The sequence below is a fragment of the Dipodomys merriami genome, unplaced genomic scaffold, assembly GCF_024711535.1.
Source record: "Dipodomys merriami isolate MVZ:Mamm:240054 unplaced genomic scaffold, mDipMer1.0.p SCAF_4, whole genome shotgun sequence".
NCBI classification, from domain to species: Eukaryota; Metazoa; Chordata; class Mammalia; order Rodentia; family Heteromyidae; genus Dipodomys; species Dipodomys merriami.
The window spans coordinates 40550007-40569441 of NW_027205603.1; the positions used below are offsets into that span (position 1 = coordinate 40550007).

Here is a 19435-nt window from a genome sequence, read left to right on the forward strand (position 1 = left end):
GATGCCCTGATGTATAACCACTGCCATATGGGAGGCTGCAGATTTTTGTGGCAAGAAGCAGTTTTGAGGTTCTGCTCTTCAGATCTGACACACCCAGTGATTTAAGAAAAAGAAATGGTTGTTTTTGCCAACCTGATACTGACATCTAGGGTTTTCAATGGTCCTGGTCATTTCTAATGTTCATTTGGATGTTTAATTAAGGGGATTTCATGCTTACTTCAATACTGCAGATCTAAGAATATATCCCTCCAGTGTGGTTCACTATCTCAATCGAATTCCAATATGCACAGAGATGGAGGGGGTTGGATTGGAAGCTGTGAACAAAGGAGGCCACATCTTCCTGCCCATCAGATCAACCTAATCTGCTTTGGAAACTGCTCTGGGCTGATAGATGGCAGTGGCCAGTCTGTGCACATCTGCATGTTACAAGATAATGTTGCAACCGACATTTGACACAATCCCTTGTATGTTCCGAGTGTTGAATTGCAGAAAAATCAAGAATGATTTTTTTGAAAAAAAGAAATAATCAAAGGAATGCTAGTAGGGAGTCACGGGGGTGAAACTAAGAAATCAAAGAAGGAGTGTGTATGAAGGCAAAATGCTGGGTAAAGAAAGAAGAACAAAGAGGAAGAAAGGAAGAAGCTATGCACTGGTAACCGGATATTACCAACAGTCTATCTTTACACAGGCAAGAGCTGGCTAAGGTTATTTAGATGTTTCCACGGAGGGCACCCAGCTGAGACACCTGTGAGCTAGGTATGACATACATACGGGTGCAGGTGCATGCTAGTCAATGAAATGGCTGCTTAATTATCAGCTTCCAAACGGTTCCACCAAAAACAAGGGAGGAGGAAGCATTTTTGCTTCTAATTGCTTCTATATTCTAATAATACAGCCATATTATTGTGCTAAAGTGCATTCTAGCCACAATAACAAAATTAGTTGTAGCAGGTTTGGAAATTTATAAGCAACAGAGATTTCTTGCTCTCATTTCTGGAGGATGGAAAGCTCAAGATTAAAGTGTTGGAAGATTCAGTATCTGGTGAGGGCTTATTTTCATTGATGAGGCTGGCTAGCTGTGCCCTCACATGGTGAGAAACGTAAACCAGTTCTTCCGACTTCTTTTTCTTTCTTTCTTTTTTCCTTTATTTTTTTGGGCAAGTACTGGAGTTTGAGATCAGAGCTTCCTACTTGCTCCGCTAGCATGGCTGGAGGTCTACCACTTAAGCCATACCTGCAGACTAGATTTTTGCTATTTAATTAGGAATGGAATTTTACAGATGTTACTGCCCAGGCTGGGTTCAAACTGTAACCCTCCCAATTTCAGTCTCCCAAGTAGCCAGGATTACAGGAATGAGCCACCAGAGCCCAGTTCCTCTGTCCTCTTTTTTATAGAGGTAGCCATTCCATTCACTAGGGCACCATCCTGTTGACATAATCACTTCCTAAAAGCTCCACCTCTTAATACTATTGCACTGAAGATTAAGTTTCAACATATTCTAATGTGTTTTAAGGAGAGATAAAAACAGGCTGAGAACTAATAAGGTAAATAAGGTTGGTGGTTTCAGGTTGGTTTAGAGAAAACAATTTCTAAACCTAAACAGCCATCTATAGTGTCACATTATTTCATTTATGCAGCTCCCTCATAACTGCAAATATGCTTATGATTTCTCATCATCAGGTGAAGAGAAGCTGTTTCACTATATGCTTTAAGGCACAGAGTTAATGCACTCCATTCTGGTAGAAGGGACAGACCATTGATACTTAGAGCACTCTATGGGGCTGGGCAGTAAATTAGGCATTTCCTGAGTATTAGTTCATCTTAGTCATATAAGACCCTCATGTGGGTGTGATTATTATAATCTCATACTTTTCTTTATAACAAAAGGAAATTGTAGCAATGGCTCACACCTGTAAATCCTAGCTGAGATCTGAGGATCTTGGTTTGAAACTATCCCAGACAGACAACTCACGGGGACTTTTGTCTCCAATTAACCAGCAAAAGCTGTATATGGAGGTATGGCTCAAAGGGTAGAGTGCCATCACTGAAAGAAAAAGCTAAGGGAGAATGTGAGACCCTGTGTTTAAGCCCCAGTATTGGGAACACACACACACACACACACACACACACACACACACACACACACACACACATTGACTGAATCATTCTGCCTGGCAGAATTAAGCATATCTGTCATAACTTAGAGATATATTTTTCAGCCACGTCATGTTCTTATTCACCAGTTCTAATTGACTGGGGGCTGTTGTCTTTTAGGATGTGTGGAAGGAGTCTGAATGCATGCCCACTTAATTCTGTCTGAAATGGATAGGATGGGGTGTAGTGGTGTTTAATACAGAACACAAAACATGGGGAATGAAGGAGGAATTGAGATCGGCCTCATTTCTGAGGGTTTATATTTTGAGGGCTAATTGCATTTTTATAATACTTTTCTTTCTCCTGCCTTTTCTGTTGTCAAGTACAATAGCCATGGCTAATTCTCATTCCTTCTCCACCCCCATTACCTGCTGATTTATTCTGTAAAAGGGTTTCCTTCCTTAAAATGATGTCTTCACTCCTACTTGATAGCTGAGTTACAGTCATTCAATGAATGGTAGAGTAGGCAGAAATCCATTTCTAGTGTGAGTGACTAAGAACTGTGTGACTAAAAGACTGGCAGGTTCCGGAGAAGGGCATAATAGCTTTGATGACCACAGACACACGAAGGTGGGATTGGTGCCACTCTTAAGAAGAGAATAAATGCATTTAACCAGATTTGTTGCCATAAAATCATGATTCCTGTGTTAGTTTTGATGAGTGACAGGTTTTCCTTAATCTTTTCCCCCTATGTCTATATATTCAAATTTGGAGATTGGGCTGACAGATTTAAATAACTGATTTACTTTTAACATATTAATTAAGAGCTTTCCATTCTTTTGCAAATTATAGTAATAATGTACCTACTTGTGGTTTATTATCTATCTTTTTTAAAATTTAATTTAATTTTATTTGTGAACATACTGTACAGAGGGGTTACAATTACATGGGCAGGATAATGCGTACATTTCTTACCAAGCATTGCAGCCTCCTCCTTTGTTTACCCTTCACATCCCTTCCCAGCCTCCCCCCTCCCCCCCATATCTATCTATCTTTAGTGGTGCTATGGATCTAATCCAAGGCCTCACACATTCTAGACAAGTGCTCTAATAGCACTATGCTCTTAGCCCTTATTTGTGTCTTCATTAGGATTTTATATACATAAAAACAGTCAGTTTCCCAGTAGAGTGCTATTGGGCTTGTCATTTTGTGGAGTGATACCTGTAGGAACCTTTGGTTTGTGAATCCTTATTAGGTTCCACACTTACCACACCATTTCACTTTCCAGTTACGATTGGCATCAACACCACGACAGTGAAACCCGTTCCTCGATCTTGTTTTTCTCCAGAATCGATCCTAAACCCAGCAAAGAAAGAAACACAAAAGGTCACTCTCATGCATCTTTATTTATATATCATTTAATTTTATGTGTTCCAGTCTTAAGGCTTAAACTCAGGACCTGGGTGCTGTCCCTGAGCATTTGTGCTCAAGGCAAGTGCTCTACCAATTTGAACCAGAGCTCCACTTCTGGCTTTTTGATAGCTTATTGAGATTCATACTTTCCTGCCTCCGCTGGCTTCAAACCATGATCCTCAGATCTCAGCCTCCTGAGTAGCTAGGATTACAGGTGCAAACAACCTTCTGATGCCGTTTAGTTTCTCAATCAGTGAAGGATGTGTATTGCTCAGGAGGCAAACTCTTCTGTGACTAGGGAAACTCAGGGAGTAGCAAGGACTATATCAGCAGTTAAGACTCAGAGTCAGACTGCAGTTTTTGTCACAAATTTCCTGTTTCTTACCTTCTTTTGGTCTTACTTTTTCACAGGCAAAAGAGTAGACCAGTGATTTTTTCCCTCACAATTCATTTAGAAGGAGAGATCTTTATTTATATGAAACCTTATGCAAATGTAAACTATGACAATAAAATCAAAAGGTTGATGCTCTGGAGAGGAAGCAAAGGCTTTGTCTGCAGCTCTGAAATCACTCAGTGGGCTGCCCACCATGTTACCTTCCGTCCCATGACTGACTTCTTTAGTCCTCTTTTCAGTTGAAGAGGCGAATGACTTACATGTGTCCAGCTAAAATGGTATCCATCAACGTTAAACACAGGCATGATGTAGAAGTACAGATGATTCAACATTTTTCTCATGGCTGGGTCACTCCTGTATGTGAGAAGAGCCTAAAAGACAAAGGAGTCATTTAAATTGTTTTTTTTTTTTATGAAGAGAAAAATAATATGAGAAACCCTTCCTGGCCATAAGAAATATACAGGCAGTAGGTTGAAAAGCAGTAAGTAAGTTGATCTATACTCTTTGACATTACGCATTGAAACTTTCATCTGAACTAAACTTTATTACCACTAATAATTTAGCCTGATGAAACAGATTAAATAGGCAGCCTTTCATAGTAATTCAGATTTGGCTACATTTTTAAACTGGTGAAGAACATAACATTTTTTTTTTGTGATACTAAAGTTTGAATTCAGGGCCACATACTTACTCAGCTTCTTGTTCAGCTAGTGCTTTGCCATGAGCCACTCTCAGTCAGTTTTTGATGGTTATTTTAGAGATGGAGTCTCTCAGACTTTTCTGCTGCAGCTGGTTTTGCACTGTGATCTTCTAGATCTCAGCCTTCTAAGTAGCTAAGTCACCGGCACCCAGCTTTGATATTCTTTCTTTTTCTTTAATAGTAAGATCATGCCAGGCACCGTTGGCTCATGCCTTTAATCCTAGCTACTCAGGAGGCTGAGATCTGAGGATCACAGGTCAAAGCCAGCCCCAGAAGGAAAGGCCCTGAGACTCCTATCTCCAATAAACCACTCAGAAAACCGGAAGTGGTACTGGCTCAAGTGGTAGAGCGCTAGTCTTGAGCTGAAGAGCTGAGGAACAGCACCCACGCCAGAGCTCAGACCCCAGGACCCACAAAAAAAAAAAAAAGCTCATCTTAGATTCCATTTAATTGTGGATGAAATAATGACTTTTACATGTTGCTATCTAATGCATGATATATTTTAACATGCAAGTTACATGTTACATCATTGTTTTCATCTAATTGGTTACAATCTCATCTCAAAACTTGAAAGTTCCTCTTTGCTTCTGACTTTTCTATGAGAAATTAAATAGCGAATACATTTTTGTTTTCTTTGAGGTCTTATTCCTTTGTGGCTCCTTTGAGGACTTATTTTTGTAATTAGGTTTTACTTACATCATATCTGACCTCAAATCTGAAGAAATTACAATATCAATTTAGACTCAAATAGAAAACCATAGCATATACTAAGTCAAGTTGATAAAGGAGACATTTTGAAATATCTTGTGTGTGTGTGTGTGTGTGTGTGTGTGTGTGTGTGTGTGTGTGTGTGTGTGTGTGTGTGTGTGTGTGTGTGTGTGTGTGTGTGTGTGTGTGTGTGTGTGTGCCTGTTCTGAGGCTTGAACTCAGTCTCAGTGCTCTCCCTAAGCTTTTTGCTCAAGGCTAGCATGTTACCACTTGAGCCACAGCTCCACTTCTGGCTTTTTGTTGGTTAATTGGAGAAAAGAGTCTCATGAACTTTCCTTATCAAGCTGGCTTCGAACATCAGTCCTGAGATCTCAGCCTTCTGAGTAGCTAGGATTATAGGTGTGAGCCAACAGCACCCAGCAACTGCATTCAGTTTTATACTCATTTATTTGCTTGAATTTTCCTTTTACTGTATTAAAAGAATAATTCAAGTTTTAAAAACTATCCTTATTGAGGTATGATAGTTCTAGAAAACTTTGTACATATTAAATGATATAACTTGCTAAATTTAGAAATTATATACTCTATGAAACCATTATCGTGGTCTGTGTCATAAACATGTCATTGCCTCCAGAATTCCCTCTTGAACTCTTTATTTATAGTATCTTGTGTGGTAAGAACATGTGACATGAGATATAGGTGCAGTGCTATAGCAAAGTTTCTATATATAATCTGGTATTGTTAGCCATAGAGTCTGTGCTGGACAGAAGATCCCTAGGACTTACTGAAATCTGTTAAAACAAAAAATAAAAAAATGTTTATCAGTGCTGGTTCTGGGGCTTGAACTCAAGGATAATATTAACCATTTTCCTTTCTGGATTTAATGCTTAAAATTTCAATCTTCTTTTACATCTCCTCTAAGTAGATTTTCTCAGCCCATCACAGGCAGTATTTACAAGGTAAGGATTCTTTCCACAAGGAGGAATCAAATAATGCAACTTGTTATAAGGTCTCATCTATGACAAATGAATATGGACCCCGCTGTACATCACCTTGACAATAAATTAAATTTAAAAAAACAAATGGTGTTGGAAATAGGTTACATTTAAGAGCATGGGTTAAGATACACATTTTTATTATAATTTAAATACATATAATTTAATGTATCTACTAGATATATTAATATATCTAAATATACAAATTAAATCAAATTTAAATATCCACTAAATTTATCCAAGTTGGTAAACATTATATAGTTGTTTGTTGTTTTTAGGCTCAGTAATAAATTGTTGGCTAACTAGCCTGGAAAGAAAGTCATGTATAAAAAACTTTCTGTTCACTGTCTCGTGCCCACACTAGAAGGAACTCTACCTGATGTGTGTGTGTGTGTGTGTGTGTGTGTGTGTGTGTGTGTGTGTGTGTGTGTGTGTGTGTGTGTGTGTGTGTGTGTGTGTGTGTGTGTGTGTGTTTTCTTCCAAACAGCAGATTCTCTACTGCTTGGAGGAAAGTCTATAGTAGAGGCAGAGTCACGAGGTTGGCTATGTTTCTTTCTTAGAGATCTGTGACTTTCCAGAATACAGAAGGAGAAAGGGGCTAGGCACACAACGCAGGAAAAGGTACTAGGAGAACATGATGGCATTTCTCTCCTATGGCTCTGAGGAGAGTTGCTGGCTCACTTAGCTCAGCTCAAACTGGGCACGGCCCCCTCCCCCCCTTTCTTGAGCACAGATGATGTTAGCGCCAGTGTGGCAGATCAATGTGATAATAATCTCTTATATTGCTTTCTCCTCCAATGCAAGTCATCTTCATACCTTTAGATTTAAAAGAATATTTCTTACTTCTGGAATTAAAAAAATAGATTTTATTGTGTCTATCAAGGATTACAGGATGATGTTACACGGTAACTATAGAAACAGCTTTTTATTGGTGGTACTGACGTTTAAACTCAGAGACTCATGCTGGCTAATCAACTGCTCTACAATTGAGTCATACCCCCAAACCCTCTCTGGGCTGGTCATACATTTTTTAGATAAGGTCTTTCTTCCTGCTTAGACATGTGTCTGGACCATGATGCACCTGTTTCAGGCTTCTTCATAGCTGGGATGACAGGCATGTACTACATGCTCAGCTTCTACCACTGAGATAGTGGTATAGAAACTTCTTTAAAATTTTTGTTTTTGCCTAAACTGGCCTAAAACTGCAATCCTTAGCCTCCCATATAACTAGATAAGAGGTATGCATGATGGTACCACAGCTATTCACTGAGACAGGGCCTTATGGGCTTCTTGCTCAGCCACCCCCAAGACTCTGATTCCTGAGTACCTACATTTTAAGCCACCATGACTGACTATAAAATAGTTTTTATAATGAAGCAAACTCACATATCTAACTTCTCTTATTTAATCAAAATAACAAATATATTATCTTTCTCTTTACCTCTGCCCTCCCCCTCCAATTACTGTTTTATTATCTATTTCTGTGTCTTTAAAAATTATTAGCCTTTAGATTCTTCATCTATGTGAAATAGGCAACATCCTTCTTTCTGTGCTCAGATCATTTCACTGAGCGTAAGCTCCCCAAGTGCTTTTATGAAGTAGGTGCCAGCACCTCTATCTTTTTGAAGGCTCAGTGATGTTCCATTTTCTTTATCCTTGACTGACATGAATGTTAGTATTATTGCATATTGTAAATAATGCTGCATTGTACACTGTAGAACGGGCATCTTTGTGAGGTGCTGATTTTATCCCCTAAGGGCATACATCTTGAAGAGGGTCATATGGCACTTCTGTTTGTAATTTCCTTAACAGTGTTCATACTATTGTCCACAATGGTGATAGCAACTTACATGCTATCAACCATGAGCTAGCGAACACAGTACTGTTCCTTTCTTTGTGTCCTTACAAATGTTTGTTATTTCTTCTCAGTCTTTTTTCCTTTTTTTTTTTTTTTGGTGCCATTCCTGGGGCTTGAACTCAGGGCCTGGGCACTGTCCTTGAGCTTTAATGTTAACAACTAATGCTCTTTGAGTCACAGCTCTACTTCTGGCATTTGGTGGTTAATTGGAGCTAACAGTCTCATGAACTTTCCTGCCAAGACTGGCTTTGAACTATAATCCTCAAATCTCAGCTTCCTAGTAGCTAGATTTCTTCTCTTTTTAGTATTAGCAATCTTAATGCTAGGAGGGGCTATCTCATAGTGGTTTTAATTTATATTTCCTTGATATGAATACTCTTTTCATATACCTGAGGCTTTTTGTTTTCTTTTTGGCGCTGATCCTGGGCCTTAGGGCCTGAGCATTGTCTCTGAGGTTTGTTTGTTTTGTTTTGTGTTTTGTTTTCCCCAAGACTAGCACTCTATCACTTGAGCCACAGCTCCACTTCCAGCTTTTTGGTAGTTTATATTAGAGATAAAGAGTCTCACCGACTTTCCTGCCTGGACTGGCTTTGAACCATGATCCTCAGATCTCATTCTCCTGAGTTGCTAGTATTACAGGTATGAGCCACCAGCACTTGGCCCTGACGCCATTTTAACATCTTCTTTGGAAACATGTCTGTTCAGGTCTTTTGCCCATTTTAACTATCAGGTTATTTATTTTGTTTGCTATTAAGTTATGGGTTCTTTATAAATGTTGCATATTAACTTCTTATCAGATATGCCTCAAAAGTTTTTGTCTGTCTATAGGTTATGTTTTCATTTTGTTGATTGCTTCCTTTCTATGCAGATTTTTACTTTGGTGTAGTCTTACTGACTTGTTTTTTTCAACTTGGGCTTTTAGTGTGTTATCTAAAATTTTAAGACTCAGGCCAATATCAAGGCACTTTTCCCCTGTCAGTATTCTCTTGTAGGAGTTTTGTGGTTTCTGGTCTTATATTTAGCCTTTTTATTCATGTTGAACTAATTCATATAGATGATGAGTCTAATTTCATTCATTTCCATGTAAAATGTTCATATTTTCTTAATTTGTATATTTCATTCATAATTCATCCACTTCTTTGTGAATTATTCCTATTTTCCTCAGTACTAATTACTGAAGAGGCTATTATTTCCCTATTGTGCCCTCTTGGTACTCCTGCCAAAAATAAGCTAACTACAGAGCTGGATATGGTGGCTCACACCTGTAATTTCAGCTACTTGGAAGGTGGAGATTGGGAGACTCATAGTTAGAGGCCATCTTGGGTAAAAGATTAGAGAGATTTCATCTCAGCCAGCAAGCTAGGTATGGTAGTCTGTGTATGTCATCTTAGCTATTATCTACTGTAATATCTCGTGTTTCATTTTGATTTTATTAAGTTTGTCTTCTTCCTTCCTTGTGATTACTTTGACTATAAGTTTGTCAATCTTGTTTATCTTTTCAAAGAATAATTTCTTTGTTTCACTGGTCCTTTGTATTTTTCTTTTACTTTCCTTTTCATTATTTTTTATCCTGATTTTAATTACTTCTTTCCATTTATTAATTTAGGGTTCAGTGGTGTGTGTGTGTGTGTGTGTGTGTGTGTGTGTGTGTGTGTGTGTGTGTGTGTATGTGTGTGTGTGTGTGTGTGTGTGTGTGTTTTACACTGGGATTGAATATAGAGCATTATGCTTGCTAGGCAGGTATGCTCCTACATAAGCCATGCTTCCATTTGCTTTTAGTTACTTAATAGTGTCTCAAGTTCTTTTGCCCAGGCCAGTCTTGTCTGTGTGTTCCTTCTATTTATGTCTCTCATGTAGCTGGGATGACAAGCATGCACCATCACAACCATCTTACTTATTGAGATGGGGCCGCAAAAAAACCAAAAAGAAGATTCTTTGGGGGTTTTCTAATGCAGCAATCTGCAAGGTCTTGGGAGTAATGACTTGCTCCTTGCCACAAAGGGTGAGGTCACTGACCACCTTCATACCTTCCATTGCCTGAGGTCTCTGCGGCCTAAACTTCTCAGTGGATCTGTATCCAACCCTCCCCATTTCATGATGGCTTCTCATGGTGGCAGGGTGACCCCAGATTGCCTGACTGGTGATTATTCCTAGCTTTCAGGTCCTCAGAGTAGCTGTCTCAACCAGTAGGTTCCTCCCAAGATGGCAGTTGAAGACAGTTCTTCAAAATATGGCAAGCAATGCAATAGATTCTTAATAAAGAACTTCAATAGATTTTTCAATGCTACCTGGCCAGGGAGGAGGAGTCATTATCAGCCCAGATCTCCACACTGGACTTGAGCCTTGTGGGAACTGCAGGTTCCTCCTGCACCTAGGACTCCCAGGCTGGTGTAACCAGTGCTGCCTGCCTTACATTGTGGTTGTGGTTTGGGGTTCCCCTTCTCCTGGTGAGCCAGGATTAGAGCTGCAGACCATTTCCTATTTTCCTCTTTATTGCCTTTTTGTCTCTTCATGTTGTGTTTAGCTTTTCTATCACTTCTTCTTTATTCCTCATGCTCTTCCTTTCTTTCTCTCCTAGGAATATAGTTTCTCCTTCATTAGCCTGCATTAGTTGGACAAGGGAGCATCATTGTGTCATTTCCATACATGCATACAATATACCCCCTTTATTTCTCTCTTATTCTCCCACCCAACAATTTGCTTTCATAAGTGCATATAAAGTACTTTGACCATATACACTCTATTCACCACTTTCCTTTCCCCTCCTGGCAATGTTTATTGAGAACTTATTTATTATAATTGCTAAATGGTATTCTAGAATAGATAATATATATATTGATTCTTTATTTTAGATCAATATATTTTGGACAGTCAAGTTGTGTTTGCTGTTTCAATGTTATTTTCCAATTTCACTCTTATGTTACAATTTCACTGTTATGTTACACATTTCTCCTAGACACATGTGAGTTTATTTATGATCCATATCTATCTATTTTAGTGGGGGCATATTCACATGATTTTATCTTTACTAATGGTTGTCATTTTTTTTCTGTGTGTAACTAACCATTCTCATCCATAATGAGAGGGAATTAACATGACATCTCTGTCACATAACAACTCTTCATGTGTGTGTGTGGCCTTGCTTTGCTACATGTGGTCTATATCCATTTGCCCAATTCACACCATTGTTTACACAGAATCCAGTGGGCCTGGTAGGATTTTTTTCTCTCTATGTTTTCAAATTCCAAATTACCGTGGTTATTGTTCTCACTTAGTGAAACCATGACTTATTTATAAGTTTTTATTCCTCAGTCTGTAAGATTTAAGAGCATAATTTTTTTTTGTTAAACAAATGTTTTTTAACAATTCATTCCAGTTAGTGAATATGGACTATTTAATATAGGTTCTTTGTTATTGTTGAACCTTTCTGTGTGGCCCCATATCAGTACAATTTCTGTGAATGTTCCAGTTATGTTTGAAAAGAATGTGCAATCTTTAATTATTATTGAAGGTGATTACATTTATACTTATTATAATGTTTATTATATAGTTTGAATCATCATTTTTTTCATTTCATCACATTTTTACTGAAAATTGTCTGCTGTCTTAAGCACTGAGAGTTACACAAATAACCCCTAATGTTGTTATTTTAAGTTTTGAGTTTGTGACTGTTATTATAACCTGTCAATTTTCACTTTACATATGTTTTGAGACTATTTCATATTAATTTTTAAGGATCTTCATTTTTTAGATAATATATAATCAAGGAAGCTGTTCCCCAATGTTCTACTTAAAATGGATTTATTTTTCAATATTTTCCAGAATTTATTTTTCCTTGATAAACAAGCAGGGAGTCATTGTAACTCATTTGCTATATCTGTGATTTTTATAACTCTCTAAGAATTGCCGCTATTCTCCATCTGGTTAGACAAAGCAAGAATGATCACAAAGTAATGATTGTTACATGCTGAACAAGATTATTGAGAGACTATCTTAATTGAATATTTTAAATAATAGGACACAGATCATTTTGTTAATGGTGTAGATTTCTGAATATGCTTTGATCATGTGTCTAATTTCCTTTTTAGGAATATGATCACCATAAAGAATGGGGGGCATTCTTTGCTTTTAATGTATAAAATTCTTTTTAGCAATTAATGCATACCACATGTACATGTAGAAAAAGAGATGACTATTAATCAAGTTGCATCTGGGCTTTGTAAGTTTAATTTCTTGACTACTCTTGTTGCCTATGAGGACAAGTAGTCAAGGCTGGAAGCCAAGCATAAAACAATGCACCACACGCCTCACCGTGGCAATCCCTTGGAACTGCATTCACTCTACTACAATAAGAGTGCTTCCCTAAAACCGATTTTAATTTTAAATCAAAAGATATCAAGTCGTTTAAATAAGGATACAGGTGGACCCGTTGCAACAATGAGAAGTACAAGTTGTCATGTCGAAAATGAACTTTACAACTTTGGTGTGGGGGGGGAGGGTTGGGGAGGAGGACGGGAGGGAGGCTGGGAAGGGATGGGAAGGGGAAACAAAGGAGGAGGCTACAATGCTTGATAAGAAATGTACTCGTTATCTTGCCCATCTAATTGTAACCCCTCTGTACAGTATTTTCACAATAAAAATTTTAAAAAAAGATATCAAAGAAAGTGTTTGGGGTATTATCTTCTGTGAGGCAAATAGAAATATATTTGGTAGTAGATTAAGGCATTGCTGAAGGAAGACAGAGAATGACCATTTGGTATCGAAAATGACCAAGACTATAAATACATACATTCATAAATCAGAATCCACCAGATAAACCTTGGACAAATTGCTGATAAATTTTCCATTACTAAAGTCCCTGTGTGGCCAACAAGGCTATGTGAAAGAGTTCCTGTTCACCACTATAAGAGCAGCTGATCTTTGTGAAGATTGGTGTTACTGGTTTTTAAAAGATAAATTTAGAAAAAAAAAACAACCTTGTTTTTCCACTGGATTCACTGCACTGGATTTAAAAATATTAACCAGACATACAATGAAGGGCACCCTAGGACAACCAAGCATATCACAGCTTAGTTCAATCACCATTAGAAGCAAAATTACACCATCCATCAGAAAAAAAATCCTCCTCTGGACTCTACAGAACTAAAATTATTTAAGGTAAAAAATGTTCCATCATCAAAGTGAGTGAATCTTAACACAAAGGTATGTTTAAAATTCAAGACTGGAAGAATTAATTAGAGCAAGCGAGGCTTTTTAGGAAATAGAAGACCGGGGAGGAGAAATTAATCTATAAAAACAGTTTATATCACATTATATGATGTTGTTAAATATGAAAATGGGTAGCTAAATAATAGTTGAAAGCTACATGAACAATAGGGTCTGTGAATGAAGAATGAAAAACTGAAATCATATGTTGACCTTATAAATTCTAGTTTCTTTATTCAGAGAGAGAGAGAGACAGAGACAGAGACAGAGACAGAGACAGAGAGAGTGACAGACAGAGAGTAGACAGAGACAGAGACAGAGATAGAGACAGAGACAGAGACAGAGAGTTTTTAGCCTGAGGCTTGAACTTGGTGATCTTGTTTGGCTTTGTCACTCAAGACTGATGCTTTACCACTTAAGTCATACCTTTCACTTCCAGCTTGCTTTTGCTGGTTAATTGGGGAAAGAGTCTCTGAGATTTGTCTGCCTAGGCTGACTTTGAACTACAATCCTCAAATTTTAGCCTCTTGTGTAGCTATCTGTAAGGCATTTTTTTTTTTGGGTCCAGTCTTGGGGCCTGAACTCTGGGCCTGGGCGCTGTCCCTCAGCTCTTCAGCTCAAGGCTAGCACTCTACCACTTGAGCCGCAGCACCACTTTTGGTTTTTTTCTTTTTGCTTATGTGGTGCTGAGGAATCAAACCCAGGGCCTTGAGCATGCAAGGCAAGCACTCTACCACTGAGCCACCTTCCCAGCCCCTCTATAAGGCATTTTTAAGATTGACTACACAAGAATGTTTTGAACATACAGATGTCCTTTTTTTGTAGGGATACAGCAGACAAAAATTTCAGTGGCTCTTTCTTCTCCAGTAGGTGATTAGTCATTGTACAACTCATTCAGTTGCCACACAGACAGCAAAATGTGTAGCTATGTGGTTTTTTCTTTAACAGTGATAAACCTGAATTGTACTTCACAAAACTAGAGGGTGGAAAGAGGAAATTGTACAATTCAGGTGGAAATACAGCAAAGAAATCAAAAGTGATGATGCTGGAGGTAAAATGTGACCCCAAATCTAAGCAGAGTTTAGGATAAATAGCTGAAAATGTTGACAGAGCCAGCACAGATCTCTAGAGATGTGAGCAGACAAACATAGCAGCCTAGATGACAGAAATGCTGAGAGGAAAAGAAGATGTCCCTGAAGAGGTGAAGCTGTGACACCTTGCATTAAAGGACTGCTCAGGGATATTTTACAACACTAAAAGCACAAAGCAAAAAAGTTGGAAGGTGATATAAGTAAATTAAGAGTTATGAGAATTTTCCAGGGCAATTGCTTAAAAAAAATGCTTAGTTTATATTGTAAGTTATATAGCGAACAGGCAAAGCACAATCCAAATTATCCTTTATAAGAAAATTTTATTTCTCAGCATTCCTCATGTTATGTATGTATGTATGTATGTATGCATGCATGCATGCATGCATGTATTTATGTATGCATGCATGCATGTATGTATGTATGTATGTATGTATGTATGTATGTATGTATGTATGTATGTATGTATGTATTGTGCCAGTAATGGAACTTGAACTCAAGGCCTGAGTGCTGTTTCTGAGCTTTTGTGCTCAAAGCTAGTGTTGTACCACTTGAGCCAAGGTCTACTCCTGACTTTTTTCTGGCTAACTGGTGATAAAATCTCATGGACTTTCTTGTCCACGTTTAGCTTTGAATTATGATCCTCAGATCTCAGCCTCCTGAGTAGCTAAGATGACAGGCATGAGCCACTGGCACCTGGCTTTTCTCATAATATTTAAATAACAACATAGTAAATAAATATTGTTTTTACTGTTTTATCACCTCCAACTGAATTTACAGCTTAACAGTACGTCAGTTTTTAATTTTTTGACAAAAATTGTAAGAGGCACAGCATAAATGGTTTCTCTATGGTTAATGCTGAATTGACTATTTTTTTTTCTTTAATGGTCAACTTTTTCAGTTTAATTCTGGGATCTAACAGGAGGATTGCCTGTCTAAATGGTAGCCAGAGCATTCTCAATCATTAGATAGAAGTGCAACAGTCACAGTGGATTTCAATTTTGTTAAACTGAACCTAAACAAATATAAATATAGACCTTGCTAGTGTAAATATGATATATATTGTATCAAAGGAAAGAAAGAGATACATTGGGGTTTTGGAGGATTAAAGAGAAGGTTGAGGAACTAGGGGAGGATGTGAGAATGTAGATCTAATGTACTAAAGAGATAGCAGAAATCAATCAAAATATTGTAGCTACACAGAATGCTAGGAAACATTCCTAATATGATAATCATTTCCAAATGATAAGCTATTATCCATTATGTGATTAAGAACAGAGGGGTATTTGTTTATTCAGCTGGATTTGTTAGATATCTAGGCTTACTAACCCTTTCCATTATTTATTCTGTGGCTCTTGGCACATTTTATCCATTCAATATAAGTTGTCTTTTTTTGTGTGTGTGTGTGTCGGTTGTAGGGCTTGAACTCTGGGCTTGGGCTCTGTCCCTGCGCTCTTCAGCTCAAGGTGACCGCTCTACCGCTTGAACCACCGCACCACTTCCGGTTTTCTAGTGGTTTATTGGAGATAAGAGTCTCACAGAGTTTCCTTCCCCTGGCTGGCTTTGAACCGTGATCCTCAGATCTCAGCCTCCTGAGTAGCTAGGATTACAGGTGTGAGCCACCGGCACCCGGCTATAAATTGTCTTCTTAAACAGAGTTATTTTTAGGGAAATATTTCTTATCCAAATGCTTGGATTGGGTTTCATGCCTGTACCAGGGGTGTGTATCATATGTACATATTTATAGACATATATGTATATACACATATAATATGTAGATATATAGACATGTATAATGTTTCAATATATACATACATATATGTGTGTATATATGTCTATATACATATATGTATGTCTATACATTTTTAAATGATTTTTTTTGCCTGTACTAGGGTTGAACTCAGGATCTTATGTTTGCTTGACTCTGTGCTGGTTAATTTGAAGTCTCTAAGACTTTTATGTACAGGCTGGCTTCAAACCATGATCCTCTAGGTCTAAGTCCCCTAAGTAGCTAAGATTATAGGCATGAGCCATTGGCGCCTGACTTAAATTTCTGCTTTTAATTGTTACTTTAAATTGTTTTGTTCATGTAAGTTAATTGTAGAAAGAGGTTTCGCTGAGATATTTTCATACACAAAAATGATGTATTTGGATTAAATTCACCTCTCCTTTAATAGTTCATTCACCTCTTGCCTTCCTCTTTTTTCATTATATATTTTTATTGTAAAAATACTGTACAGAGGGCTGGGAAGTTGGCTCAGTGGTAGAGCGCTTGCCTTGCATGCATGAGGCCCTGGGTTCGATTCCTCAGCACCACATAAGCAAGAAGAAAAAAGCCGGAAGTGGTGCTGTGGCTCAAGTGGTAGAGCGCTAGCCTTGAGCTGAAGAGCTGAGGGACAGCGCCCAGGCCCAGAGTACAAGCCCCATGACTGGACCCCCCCCCAAAAAAAAAATTCGGGCTGGGAAGGTGGCTCAGTGGTAGAGCACTTGCCTTGCATGCTCAAGGCCCTGGGTTCGATTCCTCAACACCACATAAGCAAAAAGAAAAAAGCCGGAAGTGGCGCTGTGGCTCAAGTGGTAGAGCGCTAGCCTTGAGCTGAAGAGCTGAGGGACAGCGCCCAGGCCCAGAGTTCAGGCCCCACGACCGGACCCCCCAAAAAAAATACTGTACAGAGGGGTTACAGTTACATGAGTAAGGTAATGAGTACATTTCCCTTGAGCATTGTTATCTCCTCCTTTGTTTTTCCCCTACCATTCTCTACCCCCCCCCCACTGTCAAAGTTGTAAAGTTGGTGTTCAATATAGTGTCTTGTACATCTCATTGTTACAATGGGTTAACTTGTATTCATATTTAAGCATTTTGTTATTTCAATTCTCCTCCCCAAATTATAAAAATGTATATACGAGATACGGGGCACCAGAATCAAATACAGTGGAAACAAGGGCTATACCATTGCCCTCCTCTTTATAACAGTATTTAGTGGGTTTTATTATGTTTGTTTCATCCATATATAATTTACTTTAGTCTTACTCCAGCCCCTCTCCATTTCTCCTTTCCCTGCTGGTACCTCACCAGTGCTCTTTGTAAAATATATCTTATTTTTTTTATTATTAATTATTCACTTTAGGCTTAGATTCTGAATATGAGTACAACTCTGATAGTTGTCTTTTTGAACTTGGCTTATCTCACTCAACATGATGATTTTCAGTTCATCCACTTGTCCTGAAACATAATTTCATTCTTTATGGCTGAATAATACCCTATTGTGAATATGTGCCACATTTTTTCTTATCCATTCACTGCTTATTGGGCACTGAGGCTGAGTCCATACCTTGGCTACTGTGAATACTCTGCTGGGGTAAACACGGGTGTCTGAGTATATCTACTGTACACTGGCTTTGATTTCATATATATATATATATATATATACATATACATATACATGAATATTACAGCTGGTCGTTCCATTTTTAGTGTTTTGATGAACCCCCATACTGATGATTTCCATAATGGCTGCATTAATTTACATTCCTACCAACTGTGGATAAAGGCTCCTCTTCTTCAACCCCAGGCACCCTCCTGTTTCTTTTCTTGATGATAGGTATTATGACTGGGTGAGGTGGCATCTCAATGACACTTTGATTTGCATTTCCTTTATGGCTAAGGGTGTCAAACATTTCTTTATGTATTTATTAGCCACTTATATATGTTTACCTTCAGTAAGCAGCAAGATATAATGAAACCTAAAGATATAACTATCCAGTAGTCCTTCTTGGAAAGCTGTAGCATCTTGGGAGAAAGAGCCTTTATATTTAGATTTCTGCAATTTAGAATTACTGCAAATACAGCTCCAAGTCTCAGATCTCTGTCTTACATATACAACCTACCACAAACTCCAACTATTACTACTTACATTAGCTACTCCCTGCAAAACAACTCCTTTTCCTGAAAGTGTCCTGTGCTTATTTTGGGGTATTTGATCTGTCTGCATTGTACATGTACACAAAATGAGCCATATGGTAAATTTTTGACCCAATGATTACCTATTAATGTGGTGTTGAATATAGCTGTGTGGGGAGGGGCAATAAAAGGAGTTTTCTAGTACAATCATGGGCATTCACACTTTGTAGACAGCAGAGGCACATGGTGGCTCAGCTCTTCTCTATGATACTCCTTTTTCTAACAAGATCTTCAAAATTTAGCATCTGGAAGACCTTTCAGTTTTAGATTCTCTCTTAGTAAACTCTTCATACACCCTTGAGTTGCCTTTGTCCTAACATAGAATAAAATAGAATTCAATCACTGTTTCTAAGACACCTGTAGGAAGATGTCACTCAGGCTCAACTGAGTTTAGTTTGAGAATGAACTATATTCAGTTTGCCCAGGTTAAATTTATTTTAAAATATAATTATTTTATGTCTGCCTTATTTCACTTAGCAGAATATTTTCAAGGTTGATCATGTTGTAGCTTGTATTGATTCAATACTTTTATGGCTAAATGATATTCTACTGTATGGTATATCACTCTTAAAAACATTTGTTGTGTGGCAGGCATGGTGGTACCTGTCTGTAATTCCAGCACTTAGGAGGCTGAGGCAGAAGATTCTCGAGATTGAGCCAGCTTGAGCTACATAGATGGTCTTGGGCTATGCAACGTAACTGCCTCAAAAAACAAAAGAACCAAAGAAGGAAAAAAAACTATTTCACCAAAGAAACCGACAAAAAGAACATTTGTTCATCAGCGGATGGCATCTTTTGGCCATTATGACTAATGCTGCTATGAATATTCATATACAAGTTCTGTGTGAATTTGTGTTTAATTCTCTTGGGAATATACATCACTTTGAGAGAAACTGCCAAACTGTTTTTCCCTTACTCTATTTTTAAGCTGCTATTTTATTTTAAATTCAATTTTCAGCCCATTGTTTTAAGTTTTGAGAATGTCTTTCTTTACATGGATTTGCTTGCTATTTTCTTT

General features: G+C 38.0%; 1 protein-coding gene and 1 long non-coding RNA gene across 10 annotated transcripts in view; one reads left to right on the top strand and one right to left on the bottom strand.

The window, feature by feature from the left end:
• LOC138805777 (uncharacterized) overlaps positions 1-19435 on the top strand; it is a 152571-nt gene that overhangs the window by 71053 nt on the left and 62083 nt on the right. The window lies entirely within an intron of this gene.
• The window catches only part of Cpa6 (carboxypeptidase A6), a 267672-nt gene that overhangs the window by 53665 nt on the left and 194572 nt on the right, over positions 1-19435 (bottom strand). For all 8 annotated transcript variants that reach the window (XM_069990861.1, XM_069990868.1, XM_069990862.1 and 5 more), the window contains 2 exons: positions 4163-4273; positions 3364-3451 (listed from right to left, as the gene is read on the bottom strand). In XM_069990861.1, coding sequence (XP_069846962.1) covers positions 3364-3451; positions 4163-4273 — 199 coding nt within the window. The remainder of the gene's footprint in view (positions 1-3363; positions 3452-4162; positions 4274-19435) is intronic.